The following is a 22,773-nucleotide window of genomic DNA, read 5'->3' as shown; positions in this document are numbered from 1 at the left end:
ACTAAAGCAACACAATATCGTAGAAAAGAATTCCTTAAATTAAAACCTCGAGCAGTATCTCTGAAAGCCGTTTTCTTTTTGAAGTTTCAACAAAAAGAATTTATATTTTGGGACCCTTTGCAATTACAATTTTTGAGCAAACAAGAATTATCTGTGAAGACTGGGGTTGATACTGATTGCTGATCTTTGTTGGAAGTTAAATAGCACAGTAATAAGTTTTGGCCCAATATGGGCTATATTTTCTTTGTGAATACTATGGTGACATTTTTCAAGGACTCCTCCAATATTGGTGGGTTAGAAAGATATGAAATGAGAGGTTTTCTTTTTTTTTTTTTGTAAGGATTATGTCTGTTATCTTTATTCTTTTACTGTTCTGTTCTGTTTTGAACTGTAAATTTGGAAAATTATAAATAATTTTTTAAAAAGGCAGTATGTTGGGTTTTTGAGGAGGAATTGAGGTAAAAGACAGTTTGGGTTATGAAGGCGCAATGGGGGTAAGAGGCAGTATGGGATGTAGAGGAGTGACAAGGGGGATATTAGATGCACTGTGGGGTGTATCTGGACTGGATGAGAAAGGAAACCATTACTTCATTCACAGGACCTCTCCACCCTCAGCTTCTCACCTGTCCTGTAGGTGATCCATTGCATCTTTTAGTCGAGCTCTTAAGTGTCTGATACAAACTTCTTTCTGCTGCAAGGGTGTTAGGTACTGCTCAGGGGTGGGTGGATTTATTCCATGGTTATCACTACACAAAGTGTATTTCATGGGACGCCTGCAGAAACAAAACATTAATTAACCTAAACATTACCTTACCCATATAGCCCTCCCTGGGCTAATCCCTTATTACCATCCCTGCTTATACTGCCCCTACTGCTTATGTACTGTGTATAAACACCTCATTATCTGGGTAAGGTCATTACTCAGATCAGAGTACTGGGTATTATTTGAGCATGGCCAATGTGATCATTAGGTGAAGTTTGTGGGTGTTATCTGGAAGTGGCAGATGTCATTGTTCCGGTTACAGTGTGGTCATTATCAGGTGAGGGTGGTGGCAGGGGTCATTACTCAGGAGAGGATATTGTACGAGGGCTGTTCAAAAAGTATCAGACCTTTATTCATAAAAAATACTCATATTCAGATACAACAATTTTATACTAATCTCCTTCAAAGTAGTCCCCTTGGGCTGCCACACACTTCTTCCAACGGTTCTGCCACTGTCAGAAGCAGTGCTGGAACGCCTCTTTTGAGATTGCTCGCAATTGGTCCGTCGCATTCTGTATGATGTCTCCTCTTGACTGAAATCTGGTCTCTTTCAGGGATATTTTCAGCTTGGGGAAAAGCCAGAAGTCACATGGAGCCATGGCGGGAGGAATCACAGGTGTGTTGTGTTTGGCCAGGAAACTCCATATCAAATGTGAAGAATGGGTAGGTGTGTTATTGTGATGGAGCTGCCGATTGCCCATTGCCCACAGGTCCGGCTGTTTGTGTCTCACAGCGTTACAAAGGAGATGCAGAACCTCTTGGTAGTATCCCTTGGTGATGGTTGTGCTGTGTGGTGTCTACTCGTGATGAACCACGCCACTGGAGTCAAAGAAGACGGTCAGCATGACTTTGACATTGGTGCAGACCTGCCTTGCTTTTTCTAGCCTCGGGGATGTTGAATGCTTCCATTGTGATGACATCAACTTGGTTTCTGGATCGTACCCATAAACCCAGGACTCATCACTGTGATGAGGAAGTTGGGATCACTGTTCACAGTCTCCAGCATGTCCTGTGCAATCTCCAAATGGAGTTGCATTAGCAGCTTTGGCACGAACTTCGCTGAAATTCTCCTGAAGCCCAAATCCTCAGTCAAAATGGAATGAATGGATCCAATGCTGATGCTCATCTCGTCTGCAAGTTCTCCGATTGTGATTCCACGATCCTGCATCACTAAGGTCCTCACTTGGTCAATGACGATCTCATTTTTGGATGTTGAGGGCCTACCAGAATGTGCTTCACTTTTCACTGATGTGCGGCCATTTCTGAAGCGGTTGTACCACTCCTTTATCTGTATGGTGCCCATTGCTTCATCCCCGAAGACCTGATGAATCTTGCGGATTGTTTCCACTTGGGAATCGCCAATCTATACACAAAATTGAATGCAGTAGAATTGTTCAATTTTTCTGTCATTTTGTCAAAAATGAAAATCGTATGGCGCTCACATACACTTCCTCACTCATCGGTGATCTGCCGCCGACTGACAGCTTCTGTAGATGGGAAAAAATTCAAGCATGTGCATTAGGGTCGCCTACATACATGCACCAAATCACGCGTCCCTAGCTTTTTTTTGTTTACGCAAGAAAAATTAAGGTATGATACTTTTTGAACAGCCCTCGAATACTATATGGGCATGCAAGGTGTACTCATTACTCAGGTGAGATTGGTGGATGTTATCTGGAAGGGGCAGGTGGGGGAAATTAGCTGAGAGTGGTGTTATCTGGATGATCAAAGAGAGTAATAGTGAAGATATTACATGAGGGTGGCATTACATAGGGGGAGTGGTGACTGTTCAAATGGTGGAGTTACATGTAGTGTGTGTGTGTGTGTGGGGGGGGGTATTCCAGCAGAGATGGTGTTAACTGGATGCTTGTGAGGAGGTAGAACTCGGGGGGATTTTGAGGGCAAGGCTGCTCTCTCGGGATGCCATCATTAATTGGGAGAGGGTGGTTACTGAGGAGAATATTGTGCTATCTAAGCACAGGGTTCTGGTCATTCTTTTATTAGGGTGCTGTTACCTGGGCCTAGTCATTACCGTACTCTGGTGAAGGAGGATATTATCTGGAAGTTGTCACTGGAAGTGAGATGAGTATGATAAGAATGGGATGTAGCTGGGATGTTATCCGATCATACTAATATTATGGGTGTAAGCTTACTCAGGAAGTACTGGCATTAGCTATACAGAGGCGGTATGGTGATTGCATTTCCCTGACGGTAAGAGGGGGGAGGGTAGGATGATATATTTACTCAGTCAAGAGTAGTGCAAGCTGGGTTTGAGGGGAAAGGGTTTAGTTATTTACCCAGGCAATAGTGATGTTTCTTGAACTCGGGGGTGCAGCTGTTACTCAGTGGTGTTATCTTCCTTCATTTTTGTATAACAGACAATTTTTTATCTAATTTATGTTTAAACAATTTTATTGAACAGTCAAAGATATCATTTAACCTTCAACCACTAAAGCTGTTCAGGTTTTTAAAGTGTCATCTCTTTCCCTTAACTTTTCTTCTCCTATCCATCCCCACAATAATAACAGCTTATGCAATATATTACATCAAAAGAGATACACCATCAAATAGGCATATAGCATGTGTATATTTACAGTAGTATATCAAATGTCATCATTCTCCCTTTCTAATCCTACACCGTCTTCTTCTTCCCCTAATCTTCCTCCCAAGAAACAAAAAAGATACAGTATTATCTAACACGAAAAGAGATTATGTACTTACCCTGATAAGCTCTTTTCCAGTAAATAGGTGAGACATTCTAGACCAGGAGTGGGCAACTCCAGTCTTCGAGGGGCAGAATCCAGTCGGGTTTTCAGGATTTCCCCAATGATCTATTTGCATGCAGTGCTTTCAATGCATATTCATTGGGGAAATCCTGAAAACCCGACTAGATTCCTGCCCTCGAGGACTGGAGTTGCCCACCCCTGTTCTAGACAGTAGGGTTATTTCCCTTTAGCCTCACAGTTGCAGAAGGAATCCATTCTGAATTTTTCACTTTGCTTCTATAGTACTTCACTGGGCTGTTTAGCTCTCTCTAACTGTTAGTACCCAAGCATGGAGAGCCACCCAATACACATGAAGTAATAATAACTTTATTTTTCTATACCGCCATAATCAAACGACTTCTAGGCGGTTCACATTGAAAGAAGGCTGGACAATCAGCGAATTACAGAATGCATTAAGAGTATTGTTACATAAGAGAATGGGGTTACAGAATTACAGATGCATGGAGAGAAAAGTTACATAAGAGAATGAGGTTATATGGGAAAATATGAGAGGTTGGAGATACCCGAGAGATTTCATCAGGAATTGCAGCGGGGAAATAACAGTGAGAGAAGGTCATCTGTTTAGGTAATAAATTTGTCGAATAGAGTGGTTTTAATTGATTTTCGGAATGCGTTGTAGTGTTGTTTGGCTTCATTTATGCAGTTTCCCAACCAGGATTGCTGCTGTCTGTTTGCTTGGTACATGAAGGTTCTGTCCAGGAAGGATTTGTATTTGCAGCCTGTGATCTTTGGGTATGCAAAGATGTTTTTGTTTCTGGTGGTTCGTGTAGGGTTGTGTAGTATGAAGTGTGTTTGCAGGTAGGAAGATGCTAGACCCCAGACTTGTTTGAAACAGATACATGCAAATTTGAAAAGTATTCGCGCTTCCATTGGTAGCCAGTGTAGTTTTTTGTAATAGGGGCTAATGTGGTCTTTTTTTCTCAGTTCGAAGATTAAGCGGACCACAGTGTTCTGTACTAATCTCAATTTTTTTACTGTTTTTTGTGGGATACCCAGGTAGATGATGTTGCAGTAGTCCAGGATAGATAGGATCAGCGACTGCACCAGTAATCTAAAGGATGTTGTATCAAAGTATTTTTTGATAGTCCTTAGCTTCCACAGCATGTAAAAGCATTTCTTCACCAGTAAGTTTGTGTGATCAGCCATGGTTAGGTGTGTATCTAGTGATACCAAGTATTTTTATGGTTTTGGATATTGGATATTCGTGGTCATTTATTTTTAACAATGTTTTCGTTATTTTGTCATTGGGGCTTGCCAAAAAGACTTTTGTTTTTTCTGTGTTTAATTTTAGTTTGAAGTTGGTGGTCCATTTTTCGATTTCTATCATTGTGTGTGAGAGGTTATCTAGTAGTGAAGTAGAGGCACCTATAGCAATAGGCACCTGAAGTAGAGGCACCTATAGCAACAGGCTCAAACCAACTGTTCTACTCAAGAAGTCAACCAACATTAAAGTTGGCCCACACAAGCTTCAAAGAAGCTGAGAAACCACTCCCGAATAAATTGAAACAAATATACAAATTATTTCCAGCCTTCAAAGGCTGCCAGGCATCCAAGAAACAGCTTGGAGAAGCATAAACTGACTAAAACTGTAAGCAGGCGCAGTAAAGACTGGGCAGGAGTCTAGAATGCCTCACCTATCTACTGGAAAAGAGCTTACCAGAGTAAATACATAATCTCTTTTTCCAGTATAATAGGTGAGACATTCTAGAAAGTAGGGACGTACAAAAAGAGTTCCCCAAAAACTAGGGTAGGTTTGCTACGTTGACCCAGAAGACCGAAGACCCAAAGGCAGAGTCCTGTCTTGCCGCTATGTCCACTTGAGAGACGTGAGAAAACATCATGTCGCCAGTCTGCAAATTTCCACAAGGGAGACAGCTCTAGCTGCGGCCCACAAAGAGGCCACACTTCTGGTAAAATGTGCCTTAATGGAAACCAGAGACCATGTCCCTACAAGAATGTAAACTGATGAATCAAACCTACAGATCCAGCTGGAAATTGTAGCCTTGGAAGTGGGTGCGCCCCGCTGAATGGAATGAATCAGCACAAACAAATGGTCAAAGAGACAAAACTCTTTGGTGACCTCTAAGTAACAGAGAAGAACTCTGTGCACACCTAGTTTCTTCAACAGGTGGTCCTGTGACTTGAAACCAGTTAGCTGAAAGTCAGGCAAACACACATCCTGATTGACATGGAAAACCGAAACCATGTTCGGCAAGCAGGAAGGAACTGTCTGAAAAGAAACCCCTGTCTCCAAAATATGGAGGAAAGGATCCCTGCAAGACAAAACCTGCAGTACCGAAACATGATGCGCTGATGTAATGGTGACCAGAAAAACCAGTCTTGAGTGACGTCCAAGAGGGTAGCATCTTGAAGTGGTTCAAATGGAGTCTTAGTAAGGCTAGACAATACCCAGTTAAGGTCCCAGGAAGGGAAAAGGTGCTTAACCAGCGGTCAGACATGAAGAGTACCTGATTGTAAAACCGCTTAGACAACCTTGATAGGCGGTATATAAAAAACCTAATAAACTTGAAACTTGAAGAGCTCCCTTTAAGAATCTAGTGACATCAGGATGAGATGCCAAAGAAGACCGACGCTTCTGAGATCTAAAACAGGAATGCCCAGCCACATGGACTCAAAGAGAAGCCACAAAAAGGTCTTTATCCAAACCAGCCTGAAGAAAGGTGAGAATTAGCAAGATCGGAGCTTAATAAGGGTCCACCTGGTCCTGTGCTCTCCAAGTGTGGAAGGCCTACCAAGCCTGTAGTGTAAGCCGACACTGTAGACAACTTCATAGATTTCAGAAGAGTATCAACAACTAGGCAGAATATTCTTTCACTCCAAGACTGCGTGTTCAAGAGCCAAGCTGTAAGAGCAAAGTGATCTGGATCCTCCATGGGTACGAGACCCTGCTTGCAACCTACTGCACCCCAGCACTGCTGCACCATCCTTCTTAGATACTTTTACTGCTAATTTTAAATTATTTTATATATTTTAACAGTTTCATTTACCTGTCTGTGATTTTATTTTGTAGCCTTTGTTGCTCCTTACTATAAATCAATTTAAATACACTTTTAGTGCAAGATAGGGGAGAGCTTAGCGATTACCTGTCTTCTCTCAATCGCGTCCAAGCCACACACCCTTATCATGTATTTCAAGGTGGTTGTAAAATTAAAAATTAGGGTAATACAAATAGTATATCAAAACAATTAACAACGAACAAGACATCTGGACAATTTACAAAAAGACTAAACCAACAGGTACAAAAGGGAAAAGGGAGAACTACAATGTAATGTTAAGGAAAGAGAAGATGTTGAGAGGAAAACAAGAGGGCGGGATAACAACATTTAAGTCCAAAAGAAATGGGCAAAAAAAGTTTTAAAATCCTTATAAGGACAGTCAAACTTGAAAAGCATCCTTAAACAGTAATGTCTTAAGAGAAGACTTGAAATTATCGAGTGTTGTTGTCTCTCTTAATGAGTTTGGGGCTGAATTCCAAAGGGTGGGAGCAACCACGAAGAAGATAGTGTTTCTCCTAGGATTAATATGGCTCAGTGATGGAATGACTAGTAAATTTTGATCAAAAGTCTACTGATAAATTCAGGCTGAGCTGTTTTTCTAGTTTTAAAAATCAATAATACTGTTTTATATGTAACTCAATGATTGATAGAGAGCCAATGAGCTTTAATTAGAAGAGGAGTTACATGGTTAAATTTCTTGGCCTTATAAATGATTTTAACAGCAGTATTTTGAACTATCTGTAAGTATCTTAGTTCTTTTTTGGTGATTCCATGGTATAAAGCATTACCATAGTCCAAACAGGAATTTTAAATTGTATTGTGTTATATTTTATCATATTGTAATTAATAATTGTATTTATGCATTTATTATTTATTTAATAAAAATTATATAAAGTATAGACATCTCCATATACTAAATATGTAATATACAATGTTTATATGTATTGTATCACTAAATAGCAGATGTCACTCTCCTGTTCTACAATTCTACTTCTTGCATATCAAGGAGCAGCGTCCCTGTATTACTTAGGACCATACATTTTTTACAAAATTAACCAAGCTGGTTCACTTGTCTTTTCAAAATCCACTGCAAACAGATCTTTCCACTCAATCACTGGTTCACTCCAATTATTCCAATTGGACTTGACCAGCGATAGAGTGGAAAGATCTGTTTATACTGGATTTTGAAAAGACAAGTGAAGTCGTGGGAGTGACAGGATGTTTAACATTTTTACTCACTTCTAAATTTGACCTTTATTTAATGCTCTATTTATATGATAGAACTACCAGCCGTTGAGACTCTTGACAAAGGCATAGATGCTGAAACACTGTTAGTGTCAAGTCTTCAAGTCCACGCAGTGCTACTATCAATAAAGTGAACTTTGAACTTTACCACCCATGGCTAAATTATTGACATTTCATCCTCATGACTCCTTTGTTGTGCCTGAAAAGACAAGTGAACAAGCTTAGTTAATTATGTAAAAATGAATGGTCCTGATGCTATTTCTTGATAAGCAAGAAGTGGAATTGGAGAATTGGACAGTGACAGCTACTATTTATTGATACAATACATATAAAAATTGTATATTGTGTATTTAGTGTGGGAAAAGTTTTAATTACTGATGATGAAACGAGCTCCTTCATTTCAAATGAATATCGTTGAGAGGTTGAAGCAGTAAGGGCCCTTTTTCGAAGCCATAATAGCAATTCTCCCACAGTAAATGCACTGAAGCCCATAGGAATTAAGTGGGCTTTGGGGCATTTGCTGCAGAAGAATCGCTATCGTTGCTTTATAAAAGGAGCCCTAAGTTTGTTGTGAGGTCTTTTTCTCCACTACACCTTTTTGAATCTATTTTTAGTTACATGACTTGTGCCTGTTTTCTCTTATGTTCTAATTTTTTTGAGTATTTGAATTAATAACTTTGTGAAATTTCTCAAAATTACCCTTGAGGATATTAGTTGATTCCACACAACAGAAGCCAGCCCAAGTAGTGCCTTTGATAATTTCTATTTATTAATAGATGGAATCTCCAAAAGAAAGTAATGTTCTCAGCATAAAGCTCTCCAAGGGAAATTCAGGATCACCCATCTAGTCAAATATCCTGGCACATTCTCTCAAACAACTTTGTGCAACCATACTCAAATTAAGTTGGATCCTTTGAGGGATCTGCAGTCAGAGAAGTTTTCTTAATAGTGGAGGTGCTCTAGAAAAGGGGTCAGTAACCTTTTTACAGCAAAGAGCCAATTTATCCAAAATGTTTGACCCCAAATTTACAAATAGCAGCAAGGTGTAGCTTCTCTCCCCTCCAACCCCTTGCAGGTCTCTGCACCTCTCATCCCTCCCTCCCCCCAGTCAATAGCCAAGGTTCTCTCTCCTCTCCAGGGCCCGACCCTTTAATCTTCCTCCCAACCCCACAATTCCCCTCCCTCCCAGGTCTTACTGAGATTCCTGGTGGTCCAGCGGGAGTCTTTGTGGCAGGAGGGCAGCCCGCTTGCTCTTGCCTCCTTGCCGCTGCCTTCTAAAATGGCTGACGTGACCTCTCACATCAGTTCATGGTACTACAATAAATGTCGTGAGCAGCTGTAAGAGGTCACAGCAGCTATTTTAGAAGGCAGCCGCAAAGAGGCATGAGTAAGAGGGCCACATTCCTGCCACAAAGACCCCCAATGGACCATCAGGTATCTCTGTAGGCCCGGGGAGGATGAATCATAGGTTTGGAAGGGAGATTGAATGGGCGGGGCCTGGGGAGCCACAGCTATATGCAAGAAGAGCCGCATGTGGCTTGCGAGCTGCAGGTTGCTGACCCTTGCTCTAGCACAGGGCTGCCCAAGTCTGTTCCTTGAGATCTACTGGCAGGCCAGGTTTTCAGGATATCCACAGTGAACATGCATGAGAGAGATTTGCATACCAAGAAGGCAGTGCAGGCAAATCTCTTTCATGCACATTCATTGTGAATATCCTGAAAACTTGGCCTTGATCTCGAGGACTGAACTTGGGCAGCCCTGCTCTAGCACATTGTTTTGCTCAGAAAATAATCTTGTTACAGCCTACAGGTGGGGGTGTGGTCATTACTTATTTATTTAAAAATTTATATATTGCCTAAAAAGTCTAGGCAGTTTACAATTAACATACAATTTTTTTAAAAAAAGAACCCCCCCAAAACAGTACATCATCTATGTAATAAAACTGCTGCAACCCACCCTGCTGATCACATACATATCCTCTACATAAGTACACCAGCAAATAACTGTATCCTCTAAAGAGTAAGAAAAAACTCTGATCTTACATTAACTACTATTTGTAGACAATTCATTCACATAAACACTTCAACAAATAATTGTGTCTTCAAGAGTTTTTTTTAAAGACATCTCTGATCTTACAGAGGCATAACTGACCTGACAATGTATTCCAAAATTTCACTCCAGCAACTAAAAACATAGCATTCCTAACTCTTAAGTAAGGTTAGTGTTACCTGGGGGTGGGGCTGCTGTCACTGCCCTTGCAGGAGCCTGAGTTACTGCTGCTGCTCAGGGATGAAGTGCCATAGGTATCTCTCATGGTCACAGGTGGGGAGGACCGCCTGCAGGCAGGGAGAAAAACCTGTTTCTCAGATGCAGATGATGAAGGCGACTTATAGAGTAAGGAAAATCTGCTCCTTCCATCAAATAATGGTAAAACACAAAAAGTACAAAATAAAAGTGCATGCACAATCCATGTACAATACTAAACTGTAAGAAATACAACAGCAAACACTGGTTCTACACTTTCACATCAAAAGCAGAACCTGCCCCCTATTCTAAACTACCTAACAGAAATGGGATCAATCCTAGGGTTACCAGACATTCAGACTTACCTGGACATGTCCTTTTTTTAGAGGACTGTCCAGGTGTCTGGATGGCTTCCTGGACTGGAGGGAGTGTGTCCAGTCCAGTCCAGTCCCCACCCCAGAGTCAAGTAATGCTTTTGTGAGTCTCCCCGTCCCCAGTACCTTCTCTGGCACTGCTGCAGTTTAAAAACTTCAGGCAACCGGAAGCTGGCAATGTTAGTGATGTGATTCTTCGGCTGTCGGCCTGCCCCAAAAACTTTCACTTTGTAGTGTCCTACCTACCTGGGAATAGGAAGTGCTGCAGAGTGAAGGCTTCCGAGGCAAGCCAACAGCCAAAGGATCTCATCGCTAATGCTGCTGGCTTCTGGCTGTCTGCAGCAGCAACGGAGAAGGTACTGGGGATGGGGAGACTCACAAAAGCATTACCCGATTCTGGGGTGGCCCAAGTGAAGGGCTGGAGAGAGAAAGGCTGTGCTTGGGGTTGAGTCAGTTTTGGGGCAAAACTAGTGGGGAGGCATGGGTGGGATGGGGATGGGATGGGGGTGAGGCATGGGGCAGGACAGGTGGAGTGTGGGCATGGTGGGGTCAGGTGTCCTCTCTTTTGGCTTAGCAAATATGACAACTCTAATCAATCCTATCAACATCCACTGAACAGAAGGTGGCACAAGTGCCCCAGGTCTCAGATTTTGGAGTATTCTTGCTTTACTGATGTCTTTGCCTCATTAATGTGATCTCTCCCCTCCATTCTATGGGCAGAGGGAGAGCAGGTCTTACCTGAATGTCCAGTCTCTTCTGCTAGCTTTGATCTGAAGTCTGCACACAAAGGGCCAGAGAGATGAGATCATGCAGGGGAAAAGGGAAGAGGATCATGCTGAATTTTATTTTAATTATATACAAATATTACAGGAGTCCTTCATAGGCTGATTTTCCCTGGGCCCTGCAATCCTCCTAGAGGCAGCTCTGCATGCAAGTTCAGGTGCAGAACCAAGATGAGAGGACACAATAAAAAGAGAAATGACACAGAGGAACCTCCTATGCAAATATATGACTGTAGAAAGAAATAAATTGGTAATATGAGAAGTAGTTGCGTGCCAGTCGTGGATGAGTGGTACTGCTGTATGCTGTCATGCAATTCAATTTCCTTTGTGGGACTTGGAGTTCCAGTCATCACTTCAAAGTGATACCTAGTAGCTGGACTAGAACCTACAACTGCAGGATTTTGAGGAGAGGCGTGTTGATTCATGGCTGTCAGCTGGGGTTAATCACTGTGACAACTGGACTAAGCAACCTGAGAGAGCAATATTAAATTAGGGAAAGACGACACAGGTCATTGAACACAAATGCTCACAGCACGAAACAGCTGTGCGTGAAGACACATGGCATCAGAGCACAGCCTTGATGTGAACAAAGAAGAACTAAACCAGCGAGTCAAAACAAGACAAAAAAGAGCAGCAGCTGAGGATTGCCTTCCCTTGTGCAGTCTTACCTTCGAGAGGCGGTAGATGGTCTTCGATTACCAGGCAAGGACATGATACTGCTGGGAACTGTCAGTATCAGGAGAGGAAGGGAAGTCCTGGTTTGAGAGAAAAAAAAAATCTATGACATCAAACCATTTTCCTCCTCCTAAACCTGAGAAAGGAGTAGACCTGTGCAGTTCTGCAGTGGCATAAGAACCAAGCTAGGAAGAACTAGGGGTGGCAGTATTCTTAAAGCTTGCATAATATTTAGTAAAAGCACAAAGAGAATTCTACATCTCCCACGCCCCACCAAGGAAAGATCAGGTTCTTACCTCATAAATCTTCTTTCTGGTAGACAGATACTCCATTTCGCAAGAACTCTTGTAGGGAGCTTCATTAGCACTCTTTTGCTCTTCTTCCCATCCATCTGGGTTGTCCTTCAATTCTAGATCTCAAAGCAGTGAGCATGGCCCTCAAGATACCACGGGTGGACTTGTATCCCCGCTCTGCGTAGGTGAGCTGCAACTACCACCATTTTCTTGGTGAAGGTCCATGGTGCATTGGCCAACCCGACGGGCAAGTCCGCAAATTGGAAATGTTGCTCCAGCACATGAAACCACAAAAACCTATGCTCTGGAAAAATGGGAATGTGCATATAGGCCTCCGTCAAATCCAGGGAGGCAAGAAATTTCCCTGGCGCCACTGACGCAATCACTGATCTGACTGTCTCTATTCGGAAATATGGTATCTTGAGGGCCGCATTAACTACTTTGAGATCTAGATGGTCAGTCCTGGAAAGGAAATAACATAGGGAGGGGTAGGGGAACACTCTCCGAGAAACATATTTGTTCTGCTCATAACATTAAGCATATAATAGATTAACTTATTTTAACCATTTGTAATACAGCACAAGGTGAAAAACAAACAAGTCACCAACTTGAGCGCAACCTGCACTAAGAGTGTGGGAGATTTTATAGATACTCCCTAGTTTATTTAATGCGACAGTTGAATGTTCTATTCTGGTAAAGCTGGACAAAAGAAACAAGTCTGAATTCCCAGGCATCATTGAGGCAGCAAGCAGGCAAATGCACATTTGACAGGGCAGGCTTCAGGAATGGTCTGTAAGAAGATTAGCAAGGTAAGAACCGAACCTTTCCTTCTGGTATGACAGACACTCCATTCCTAAACAAGTGGGATGTAACAGAGCAATCCCTCAAGCTTAGGGTAGGACAGATGAGCCTGCCTTCAGAACCAAAGATCCAAAGACAGAAATCTATTTGGCCACCACATCTACTCTGTAAAATTTTGTGATCATATGTAGAGAAGTATATATACATCAAAAACCATTAAATGGTTAGATTTGTTGGTAGACCCTAAATTTAATTCCTATAATAACTGAGATTTTAACTGTGGGGGCAAGATTATATGAACTGAGATGAATAGAAGTTTTATATATATATCTTTAGTAGTATATCAAAGTATAAAAAAGCACTTTCAAGCACTGATGCACTTTAATATTAAACACTTTATAAGTTTTAAGGTATAATATTGTAGAGTATTCTGATGGTCCAAGTATTAGATTGGTAGGTGGATACGTATAAGAAACATATGAATTCTAAATCATTAAATTAAATAATTTTTTAGAATAGTTTTAAACTCTGCCCCTAACCCCCGCAAATACCAAGGGAGAAGTGTACTTTCAAATCAGGAAATCCAAGGGCAACGTGACAGCGATTTTAGCATCAAAAACAGCCTGGAAAGCTACACTGAAAAATTAAAAAAATATCAATTTTAGAATTTTAGAGGAGGGGAAACCTAACTTTAACCCCAGAACTGAAGAAAATTTGATTTTAAAGATTCTCCCCAATCTGGTTTGCTAGGCCGTCAGCCTGTTACTCACTGTGCCATGCTGTGTGCTGCTTAGAAGCTTCAAACAGCTTACAGGGAGAATCTCTGTGGAATCCAGACTGCTTGTGTCTTCTGACTGCCTCTCAGGCCCAATGAACTGGCTGGAGACCTTAACCCCCACTGGATCATGCGCATGCAAATGGGAGAAAGAACACATTTGGCCCTGATCCTGGAGAAACTACCAGAGCCTCACAGCCTGTGCTCAAGTCCACTGTGGATGAACCTAGGGTGAGCATTGCTCCCAAGGGAATGGTCACTGAGCCCCTGAACTGTTAGTGCAGGCTGTCCAAGTGGGTGCACTACAAAGCAATCTGCCCCTTGGAAGCAGACTCTCAACCTCAGAGTCTGTGCTCTCCCACAGCCAGAGTGGTCCCACAAGAGGGATCTCCTGCAGCACTGAAAAGCCTTGTAAACGGTTAGCAAAAAAGAATGAATTTAAATGAAAAGTGACACAAGCAGAAAAGACAAGCTCCTACCATCTCACTTGTAGGAAAACAACTGAGGAACTGAAGGACAGCCCAGATGGATAGAAGGAGGAGGAGTAAAAAAATGCTAATGAAGCTCCCTACAAGAGTTCTTGCCAGAAGAGGTTAACTACCCACATTCAGGAATAGTGTCTGTTAGACCAGAAACATTTAATGCTTTCTGGGCTATTAGGTATTGCCACCCAAAAAAATGTCTTGGGGTCACTATGGATAATGAATTGAAATCCATGTTGAGACAGTACACCCCCAGACATTACAGAACAAATGTTTCAGCTACCATGCTGTGGCCTTCTTCAGGGTATACTGTGAGGTCTGCAGTAGAAAATGACACGGTGGCTGTTACCCATGGCTAGCCGTGGGTAGCCATGGGTAACCCACCGAAACTGTGGTGGGGGAAGTGCTCACTATGGATACGGGGACAAGGCCATCCACCGCCCCGTGGAACAGTGAATGGCCTTGTCCCTGTTGTGCATGGCCCCTCCCTCCTTCCTACCTACCTACAGGCCAAATCTATCTATCTCCCTCCCGTTTTAAGTTTACAGAGTAACCTGTTGAAGCCGCCGGAGCCTGCCTGAAGTTGCGTGCGTCTGTGGCTGGAAGCTTCTCCTCTGATGCAACCAGAAGTTGCGTCAGAGAAGCTTCCGCCCACAGATGCACACAACTTCAAGCAGGTTCCAGCAGCTTTAACAAGTTACTCTGTAAACTTAAAACGCGCCACGAAGTTAAGGGGGAGGGAGGGAGATGCCCGTCCACACGACAGGTGCTGAAAGGCGGTGGAAAGGAAGAGATGCTGACGGGGGGTGGTGAGAGGGAAGGGTGGTGGTGGAAAGGAAAAGAACAGACGCTGAAAGGGGGTGGAGAGGAACAGATGCTGAAAGGAAATGGGGAAGACAGAGTGGGGAGAAGACGAAGGGAAATGGGGAATAAAAAAGTCGGGAGTAGACACTGAAGGGAAATTGGGAACAGACAGTGGGGAGAAGTTGCTGAAGGGAAATGGGGAAGAGAGAGTGGGGAGAAGTCGCTGAAGGGAAATGGGGAAGAGAGAGTGGGGAGAAGTCGCTGAAGGGAAATGGGGAAGAGAGAGTGGGGAGAAGTTGCTGAAGGGAAATGGGGAAGAGAGAGTGGGGAGAAGACGCTGAAGGGAAATGGGGAACAGAGAGCTGGGAGAAGACGCTGGAAGGGAAGAAGACAGAGATGCCATACAATGGGGGGAGCGGATGGAAGAAGATGGGTGCCAGACCAATTGGGGGGTGAGTGGGGGGTGAAGGGAGAGGCATAGTAATAGAGTAAATGGAAGTCGCAGAGAGAAGACAGACAGTGGATAGAAGAAATTGAATGAGATGAGGAAAGCAGAAACCAGCCAACAAAGGTAGAAAAAAAGATTCTATTTATTTATTTATTTATTGCTTTAGGATAAAGTAGTATATTAGTTGTGTTGATAAAAATTTATAAACAAAGCCCTGCCAGCTGAACATCTAATTCAGCAGCCAGAACTTTGATTTATAAAGAAGGATTAAGCTAAATATTGCAGTTCTGAGGCTTGTATGGATGCTGCGGGGATAGTAGTCGCGGGGACAGGGACGGGGCGGGGACAGTGGTCATGGGGACGGGGCGTTGACAGGGATAGTGGTCGCGGTGACAGGAACAAATTTTTTCCCCGTGTCATTCTCTAGTATGCGGTGGCCTCTGCTCCACCCCTCCCCCGATCCAGCAGGGGAGAAAACTTTAAAAAGAAGCAGCTCTAACGGCACGCAGCCGTTTGGCGCGAAGGCGCACGGGCAAAGGCGCATGCACCTTAGTGTGCGTCTTTGTAAAGCGACTGCCGGGAAGCCGACTGACCTGCTACAGACCAGATAGCTACCACCTCGCAGCGTATTTCGTCCCCCAGAAGCGGCTGGGAACCCTTACAATCACAGCAGCCAGAGCCGACCACCAGTTCCTACCTGCCTGCCTACTCCCACCAACAACAGCGACCTACTAAGGTTTTTACCTAAGTTCCTCTGCAGGGCAGTCGGTCTGCCACCTGCTCCCCACCCGCTCCAGCGCCCCACGCCGAGTCCAACAACTTCAGGGTTTGCAAGCCGCCTTCCTCCTTACTAGGCCAGGCGTGTGAGCATGTTCAGCCCCCCAGAAGCGACCCAGGTACCCTAATCCCGCAGCAGCTAGAGCTGACCACCTGCTACCGCCCTCCTGCCTACTACTACCATTATCAACAGCCAGCTAAGATTTTCACCACCAGAGCAGCTCCATTGCTATCGGGAGCTGCCCCAGCTAACCTCAACGGCGGCAGCCACAAGGGAGGGAGTTGGAGCCAGCGTGGGAGACGAACTCCGCCCCCAAAAAGCCCTTGCGGTGCGGCTTTCCAAAGATTTTCACCACCAGGGCAGCTCCATTGCTATCGGGAGCTGCCCAAGCTGACTTCATCGGCGACAGCCGCAAGGGAGGGAGTTGGAGCCGGCGTGGGAGACGAACTCTGCCCCCCAACAGCCCTTGCGGCATGACTTTCCAAACATTTTCACCACCAGGGCAGCTCCATTGCTATCGGGAGCTGCCCAAGCTGACTTCATCAGCGACAGCCGCAAGGGAGGGAGTTGGAGCTGGCGTGGGAGACGAACTCCGCCCCCCAACAGCCCTCGCGGTATGAATTTTCAACAACTCCCTCCACGGACCGGGAGCACACAAGGGCAGACACAATACACAATCAACTACCTAACCACTGAAAACCACACAGACTCTATCATCTGCCCCCACCTTCATAATGAAGCTAATTCTACAAACAAACACCCAGATCATCCTATTAATAATCCTTCTCATCTATAGTTATAAGGTAGAAGCAAACAACCTACCCAACATTCCCACTAGCTCAATTGCAAACAAAACCCATCACCTTACAGGAGAGTCCCAACAGACGGAAACTCTAACCACCAAACAAGCGTTCAACACCCCATAACACCAGCATGGGGAAGAAGAGCAACACAACCCAAGACCAAACCTCACCACAATCCACATTCACTCATCTACCCTAAAATGAATCACAACTACCAAACAGAAACCACCACCCTTAAATGTGCCGCACTACTTAAACATCAGAGCCCTAGGCCCAAAAACAGAACTTATAAAAAACTGGATAAAAAACGAAAACCTAGACTGCCTCTTCCTCACAGAAACCTGGCTAACATCGGACTCAGACCCAAGAATTACGGAAGTCTGCCCTCAGGGATACAAAATTACAGTGACCTGCAGAGAGAAAAAAAGAGGAGGTGGATTAGCAATTTTAATCAAAGACTCCCTAACCCTAAACATATTGGAAAAAACATCCACCCCTTACATGGACCTTCTAGCATGTCAAATCTCATCCACCACACTAAAAAACGCACTAAACTGCATGCTCTGCTATATAACACCGGGAAACTGGACCATGGTTTGATCTGAATTTGAAAACTTCATATACCAAAATTCACTAACAGCAGCACACAACCTTATCCTAGGAGATCTAAACCTTCATCTTGAAGACCATTCATCCAAGCCAGTAGACAACCTCCTTTCTTTCCTCAATGCCTTATCCTTCCAAATTTTAAATCCACAAACTACCCATGAGATAGGTCACCAACTTGACATTGCAGCCTTCATGACCCATCAATCATCTACTTCAGAAATTCAAACGTCTAACGGAACCTGGTCCCCATCCCTCTGGTCAGACCACTACACTTACACCTTCAACATCAACTGGACCAAAAACAAAACCAACCCAATTTCCAAAATAGTAACCTACACATCACGCAAACGCATCGAACCCTCCACATTCTGGTCAAAAGTAGATGAAACAATCCAAGAAGACAACCCCAAAGACTTCATTTCACACTGGGGCAATTTGAGCAATAACATCCTTGATGAAAAAGTCCCACTACGAACCAAAACCAGAACCTGCAGACGATCAGACCAATGGTTCGACGACAAATTACTCCTACTTAAGAGACAATGTAGACATCTGGAAAGAAAATGGAGAAAAAACAACCTAGATCACACGAAAACCGCCTGAAAAAAAATTAACAAATACAAGCTTCTACTAAAAGAAAAGAGGAAAAAACATTACACTAACCTAATAGGCACGGAAACCCAAGACACCAAAAAACTAATATTAAAAGATCTAACTAACACCATACCCTATTTGACCACTAACAATAACCCCTCCCCTTCAGCCTCCCTCCTAGCAGAACACTTCAAGAATAAAATTACAAACACCAGAGCTACCCTCAATAGTAACCTAGCCCACCTAATTGAAGTCACAATACTTCCCACAGAAAATGAATCTTATGCTGCAGACAGACCCTGGTCCCAATTCCCTAAGATACATTGGACCGAATTCAACAAACTCTACAATAAGTAAAGCTACACATCCTGTGAACTACTGCCCGCCATATCTCCTGTCATCAGCGAGCACTAAGTTCCGTACCTTACTCCTACACTGGATACAAACCATGCTCAGACGGCATTTTCCCAACTGACCTCAGCGAAATCATCATCACCCCAATCCTAAAAGACCCAAAAGGACCAATAGATCACCCATCCAACTACAGACCAATCGCCTCAATACCTCTATTTATCAAACTAACAGAAGGATTAGTAGCCAAACTCCTCATCAGCTATCTCGAGGACAATAACTTACTCCATCCCACGCAATCTGGCTTCAGAACTAACTTCAGCACAGAGACACTACTATGCTCCCTTATCGACACAGCAAGACAACACCTCAGCATTGGAAAAAAAATGCTGCTCATAAAATTGGACCTGACGCCGGCATTTGACTTGGTAGACTATAACATCCTACTGCAAATCTTGGACTCAATAGGCATCTCAGATAAAGTATACTCCTGGTTTGAAGGTTTCTTAAAATCCAGAACATACAAAGTAAAATTAGACAAAGAAAAATCCAAACCTTGATCCAACCCCTGCGGCGTTCCACAAGGATCCCCACTGTCCCCTACTCTCTTCAACCTATATATGGCCTCTCTTGGCGTTTACCTGAACAAACAAGGCCTAACCTCTTATAGCTATGCTGATGACATCACCATCCTCATTCCTTTTGACCAACCAAAGCTCTTAATGATAGACACACTACACTGAACTCTAGTTACAGTTACGACTTGGATGGAAGACCACAAACTGAAACTCAACACAGACAAAACTAAATTCATCCTCCTAGAAAATAACAAAATCCCAACCATAACCAACTTAGAAATCAACTCTATCAATTACCCTTTGCAAACCACCCTAAAACTACTAGGTATGACTATTGACAAAGGCTGCACCATGCAACCACAAATAAACAAAACAATACAGAAATCTTTCGCAGTAATGAGAAACCTTAGACAAGTCCGAAAATTCTTCGATAAAAACATTATTTCAGCTCCTAGTACAATCTCTAATCCTAAGTATCCTAGACTACTGCAACATCCTCTACCTCCCCTGCCCTGCAATAATGATTAAACAATTACAGACAATTCAGAATACAGCTCTGAGACTCGTCTACTCACTGAAGAAACATGACCACATTACTGAGGCTTTCATCAACTGACATTGGCTTCCAATCCAGGAAAGAATACAATTTAAATTCTATTGTATACTATTTAAAACTATAAATGGAGACAGCCCAATCTACCTGAGCGACTGCCTCATCCAAACTACCTTTACCAGGCATAGAAAAACACACACACTTACCCCCCCAATCAAAGAAAATGGAAAAAACTATACGACGGCCTACTAGCCACTCAAGCTGCAAAAATAGATAACCAAATCTCCAACCTATTGATAACTACCCCAGACTACAAGATGTTCAGAAAGGAAATAAAAACTATACTCTTCAAGAAATCCCTTAATAAAGCTTAATACCATGAATACCCCTTCTTACCTTCCCTTCTAACTTTGTAATCCTTCTTCCATAACTCTTTTTGTAATCCGCTTTGAACCGAAAGGTAATGGCAGAATAGAAATCTGTAATGTAATGTAATATATTGTGAGTCCTCAAACATATAAAAATAAACAGCAGACCTCACAGCATACCCTGAAGAAGGCCACAGCATGATGGCTGAAATGTCGATTCCACCTACCCAAGTTCTACCTAGCCAGATGCGGCAAAACCCGGAAAACTGCAACAATCACTACTACTTGTTGGTATTATCAGATGTATACTGCTATACTCTTTAATTCGTTGTATGTACAGTTTCTCTTTATTGTATTTACAGTTTCTCTTTATTGTAAACCGCCTAGAAGTCGCAAGATTGTTGGCGGTATATAAGAATAAAGTTATTATTATTATTATTACTTAGTAGCTTCATTATATGCCTACTGGTCCTAGCATTTTTGGAAAGAGTAAACATCTACCCACTCCATTCAATATTTTAAAGACCTACTATTAATCATTTCTATAACACTACTAGAAATACGAGAGCTGTACATCAAAACAATCTAGTCAAAACAGACAAACTAGACAAGAAGGTGCATCGGTACACTGTGCTGATGGGGAAATTACAGAGGGAATGATATTGGTGATTAGAAGTGGGTTGGAGTTTGAAATTGAAAGCATTTTCAAAAAAGTGCACTTTGAGTCTGGATTTGAATATCGACAGAGATGAAGCCTGACGTGTCAAGTCAGGCAGTTTGTTCCAGGCATACAGTGCAGTAAGGTAGAAGGGACAGAGTCCAGAGTTGGCTGTAGAGGAGAAGGGTACAGAAAAGAGAGGCTTATCTGATGAGCGGAGTGCCTGTGCCTGGAGGGAGGAGTTGGGGAGAGATGAGAGAGGAGTGATACTGAGGAGCTGTGGAGTGAATACACTTATAGGTCAGTGAGAGGAGTTTTAACTGTATGCGGAAATGGATAGGGAGCCAATGAAGAAGTAATGTGGGCATAGTGACAATGACAGAATATGAGGTGTGCAGAAGAGTTCTGAACAGATTGAAGGGGACAGAGATGGTTTAGACCTCCATCATATCTCTCCTGAGCTATCTCTTCTTCAGGCTGAAGAGCCTTAGCCACTTTAGCCTTTCCTCATAGGGAAGTCATCCCATTCCTTTGATCATTTTCTTTGCCCTTCTCTTTACCTTTTCTAATTCCACTATATCTTTTTTGAGATGCTCTCCCCTCAACAGCAAAAGAGCCGATGGGACCCATTTCACTGACTAGGCTTCTTCAAGGTGTGTGCTGATTTGTAGTGAGATTTTCTCGAACCGCTGTTGCAAGGGGAGAGCAGAGTACTTTAACAGGAAGGCTTTTACCACTGCAAGCCTAAGATTAGTAGGTTTTTTCATATCTGTAACAGTATTTTTCTAACATGTTACACAATATCAACCAGTTCACCTTTATCCACATGTTCATTCACTGCTTTTAAATATTAGCATTACATTAGCCACCCTCCAGTCCCTGCTGGATCTTAAAGATAAATTGGAAATTAGTAATAATAGGGTCCAGAGAAGAGCAACTAAAATGGTTAAGGGGCTGGAGGAGTTGTCGTACAGTGAGAGATTAGAGAAACTGGGCCTCTTCTCCCTTGAAAAGAGGAGACTGAGAGAGGACATGATTGAAACATTGAAGATAATGAAGGGAATAGACTTAGTGGATAAAGATAGGTTGTTAACCCTTTCCAAGGTAGGGAGAACGAGAGGATACTCTTTAAAGTTAAAAGTGGATAGATTCTGTACGAACGTAAGGAAGTTCTTCTTCACCCAGAGGGTAATGGAAAACTGGAACGCTCTTCCGGAGGCTGTTATAGGGGAAAACACCCTCCAAGGTTTCAAGACAAAGTTAGACAAGTTCCTCCTAAACCAGAATGTATGCAGGAAGGGCTGGACTCAGTTAGGGCTGCCGTGGGAGCGGACTGCTGGGCACGATGGACCACTGCTCTGACTCAGAAGCGGCAATTCTTATGTTCTTAAGACATGCTTTGCTAGGCTCCGCAGCCAGCAAATGAAAACCAGTTAATATTTCCCCTTTCTAGCACAGACAGATCAGGCTCCTCTGGTGCAGGCAACAGACCACTTCGGGTGGTGCACTTTTGGGACCTCGGAAGCAAGGTATGCCGGCAAAAATCCCTAAAGCAGCTAAAAGCAAGTCAAACATGCCAGACTATAAGATGCCATCACCGCCCGCCATGGCATCTTCTTTTTTTTATATATATCTTTATTTTAAAGCCAAAAATAAGTGCAACATATTATACAGACAGAGTAATGCATTTGGGGATTAATAATCGGAAAGAACCGTATATGCTGGGAGGTGAAAAGCTGATAAGCACAGATGTGGAGAGGGACCTTGGGGTGATAGTGTCCAAAAATCTAAAGGCAAAAAAACAGTGTTACAAGGCAGCCACAAGGATGCTGGGCTGTATAAAGAGAGGTGTAGCCAGTAGAAGGAAGAAGGTGTTGATGCCCCTGTACAGGTCATTGGTAAGGCCCACTTGGAGTATTGTGTTCAGTTTTGGAGACCGTATCTGGCGAAGGACGTAAGAAGACTTGAGGCGGTCCAGAGGAGGGCGACGAA

The 22,773-nt window shown here is 43.1% G+C and overlaps 1 protein-coding gene across 7 annotated transcripts in view; it reads right to left on the bottom strand.

The window, feature by feature from the left end:
* Nucleotides 1–22,773, bottom strand: part of SNPH (syntaphilin) — a 49,106-nt gene that overhangs the window by 15,098 nt on the left and 11,235 nt on the right. For 5 of the 7 annotated variants that reach the window (XM_033914292.1, XM_033914289.1, XM_033914287.1 and 2 more), the window contains exons 2-4: nucleotides 11,880–11,966; nucleotides 10,040–10,147; nucleotides 624–773 (exon numbers count right to left, since the gene is read on the bottom strand). In XM_033914292.1, coding sequence (XP_033770183.1) covers nucleotides 624–773; nucleotides 10,040–10,147; nucleotides 11,880–11,923 — 302 coding nt within the window. In that variant the 5' untranslated portion in view covers nucleotides 11,924–11,966. Of the gene's footprint in view, nucleotides 1–623; nucleotides 774–10,039; nucleotides 10,148–11,879; nucleotides 11,967–12,182; nucleotides 14,483–20,151; nucleotides 20,171–22,773 lie in introns of those variants that run through there. The other 2 variants (XM_033914291.1, XM_033914286.1) reach the window with 2 other exon arrangements.

This window comes from Geotrypetes seraphini, chromosome 11 (genome assembly GCF_902459505.1).
Source record: "Geotrypetes seraphini chromosome 11, aGeoSer1.1, whole genome shotgun sequence".
Taxonomy (NCBI): domain Eukaryota; kingdom Metazoa; phylum Chordata; class Amphibia; order Gymnophiona; family Dermophiidae; genus Geotrypetes; species Geotrypetes seraphini.
This window is presented reverse-complemented; position numbering and strand designations above follow the sequence as displayed.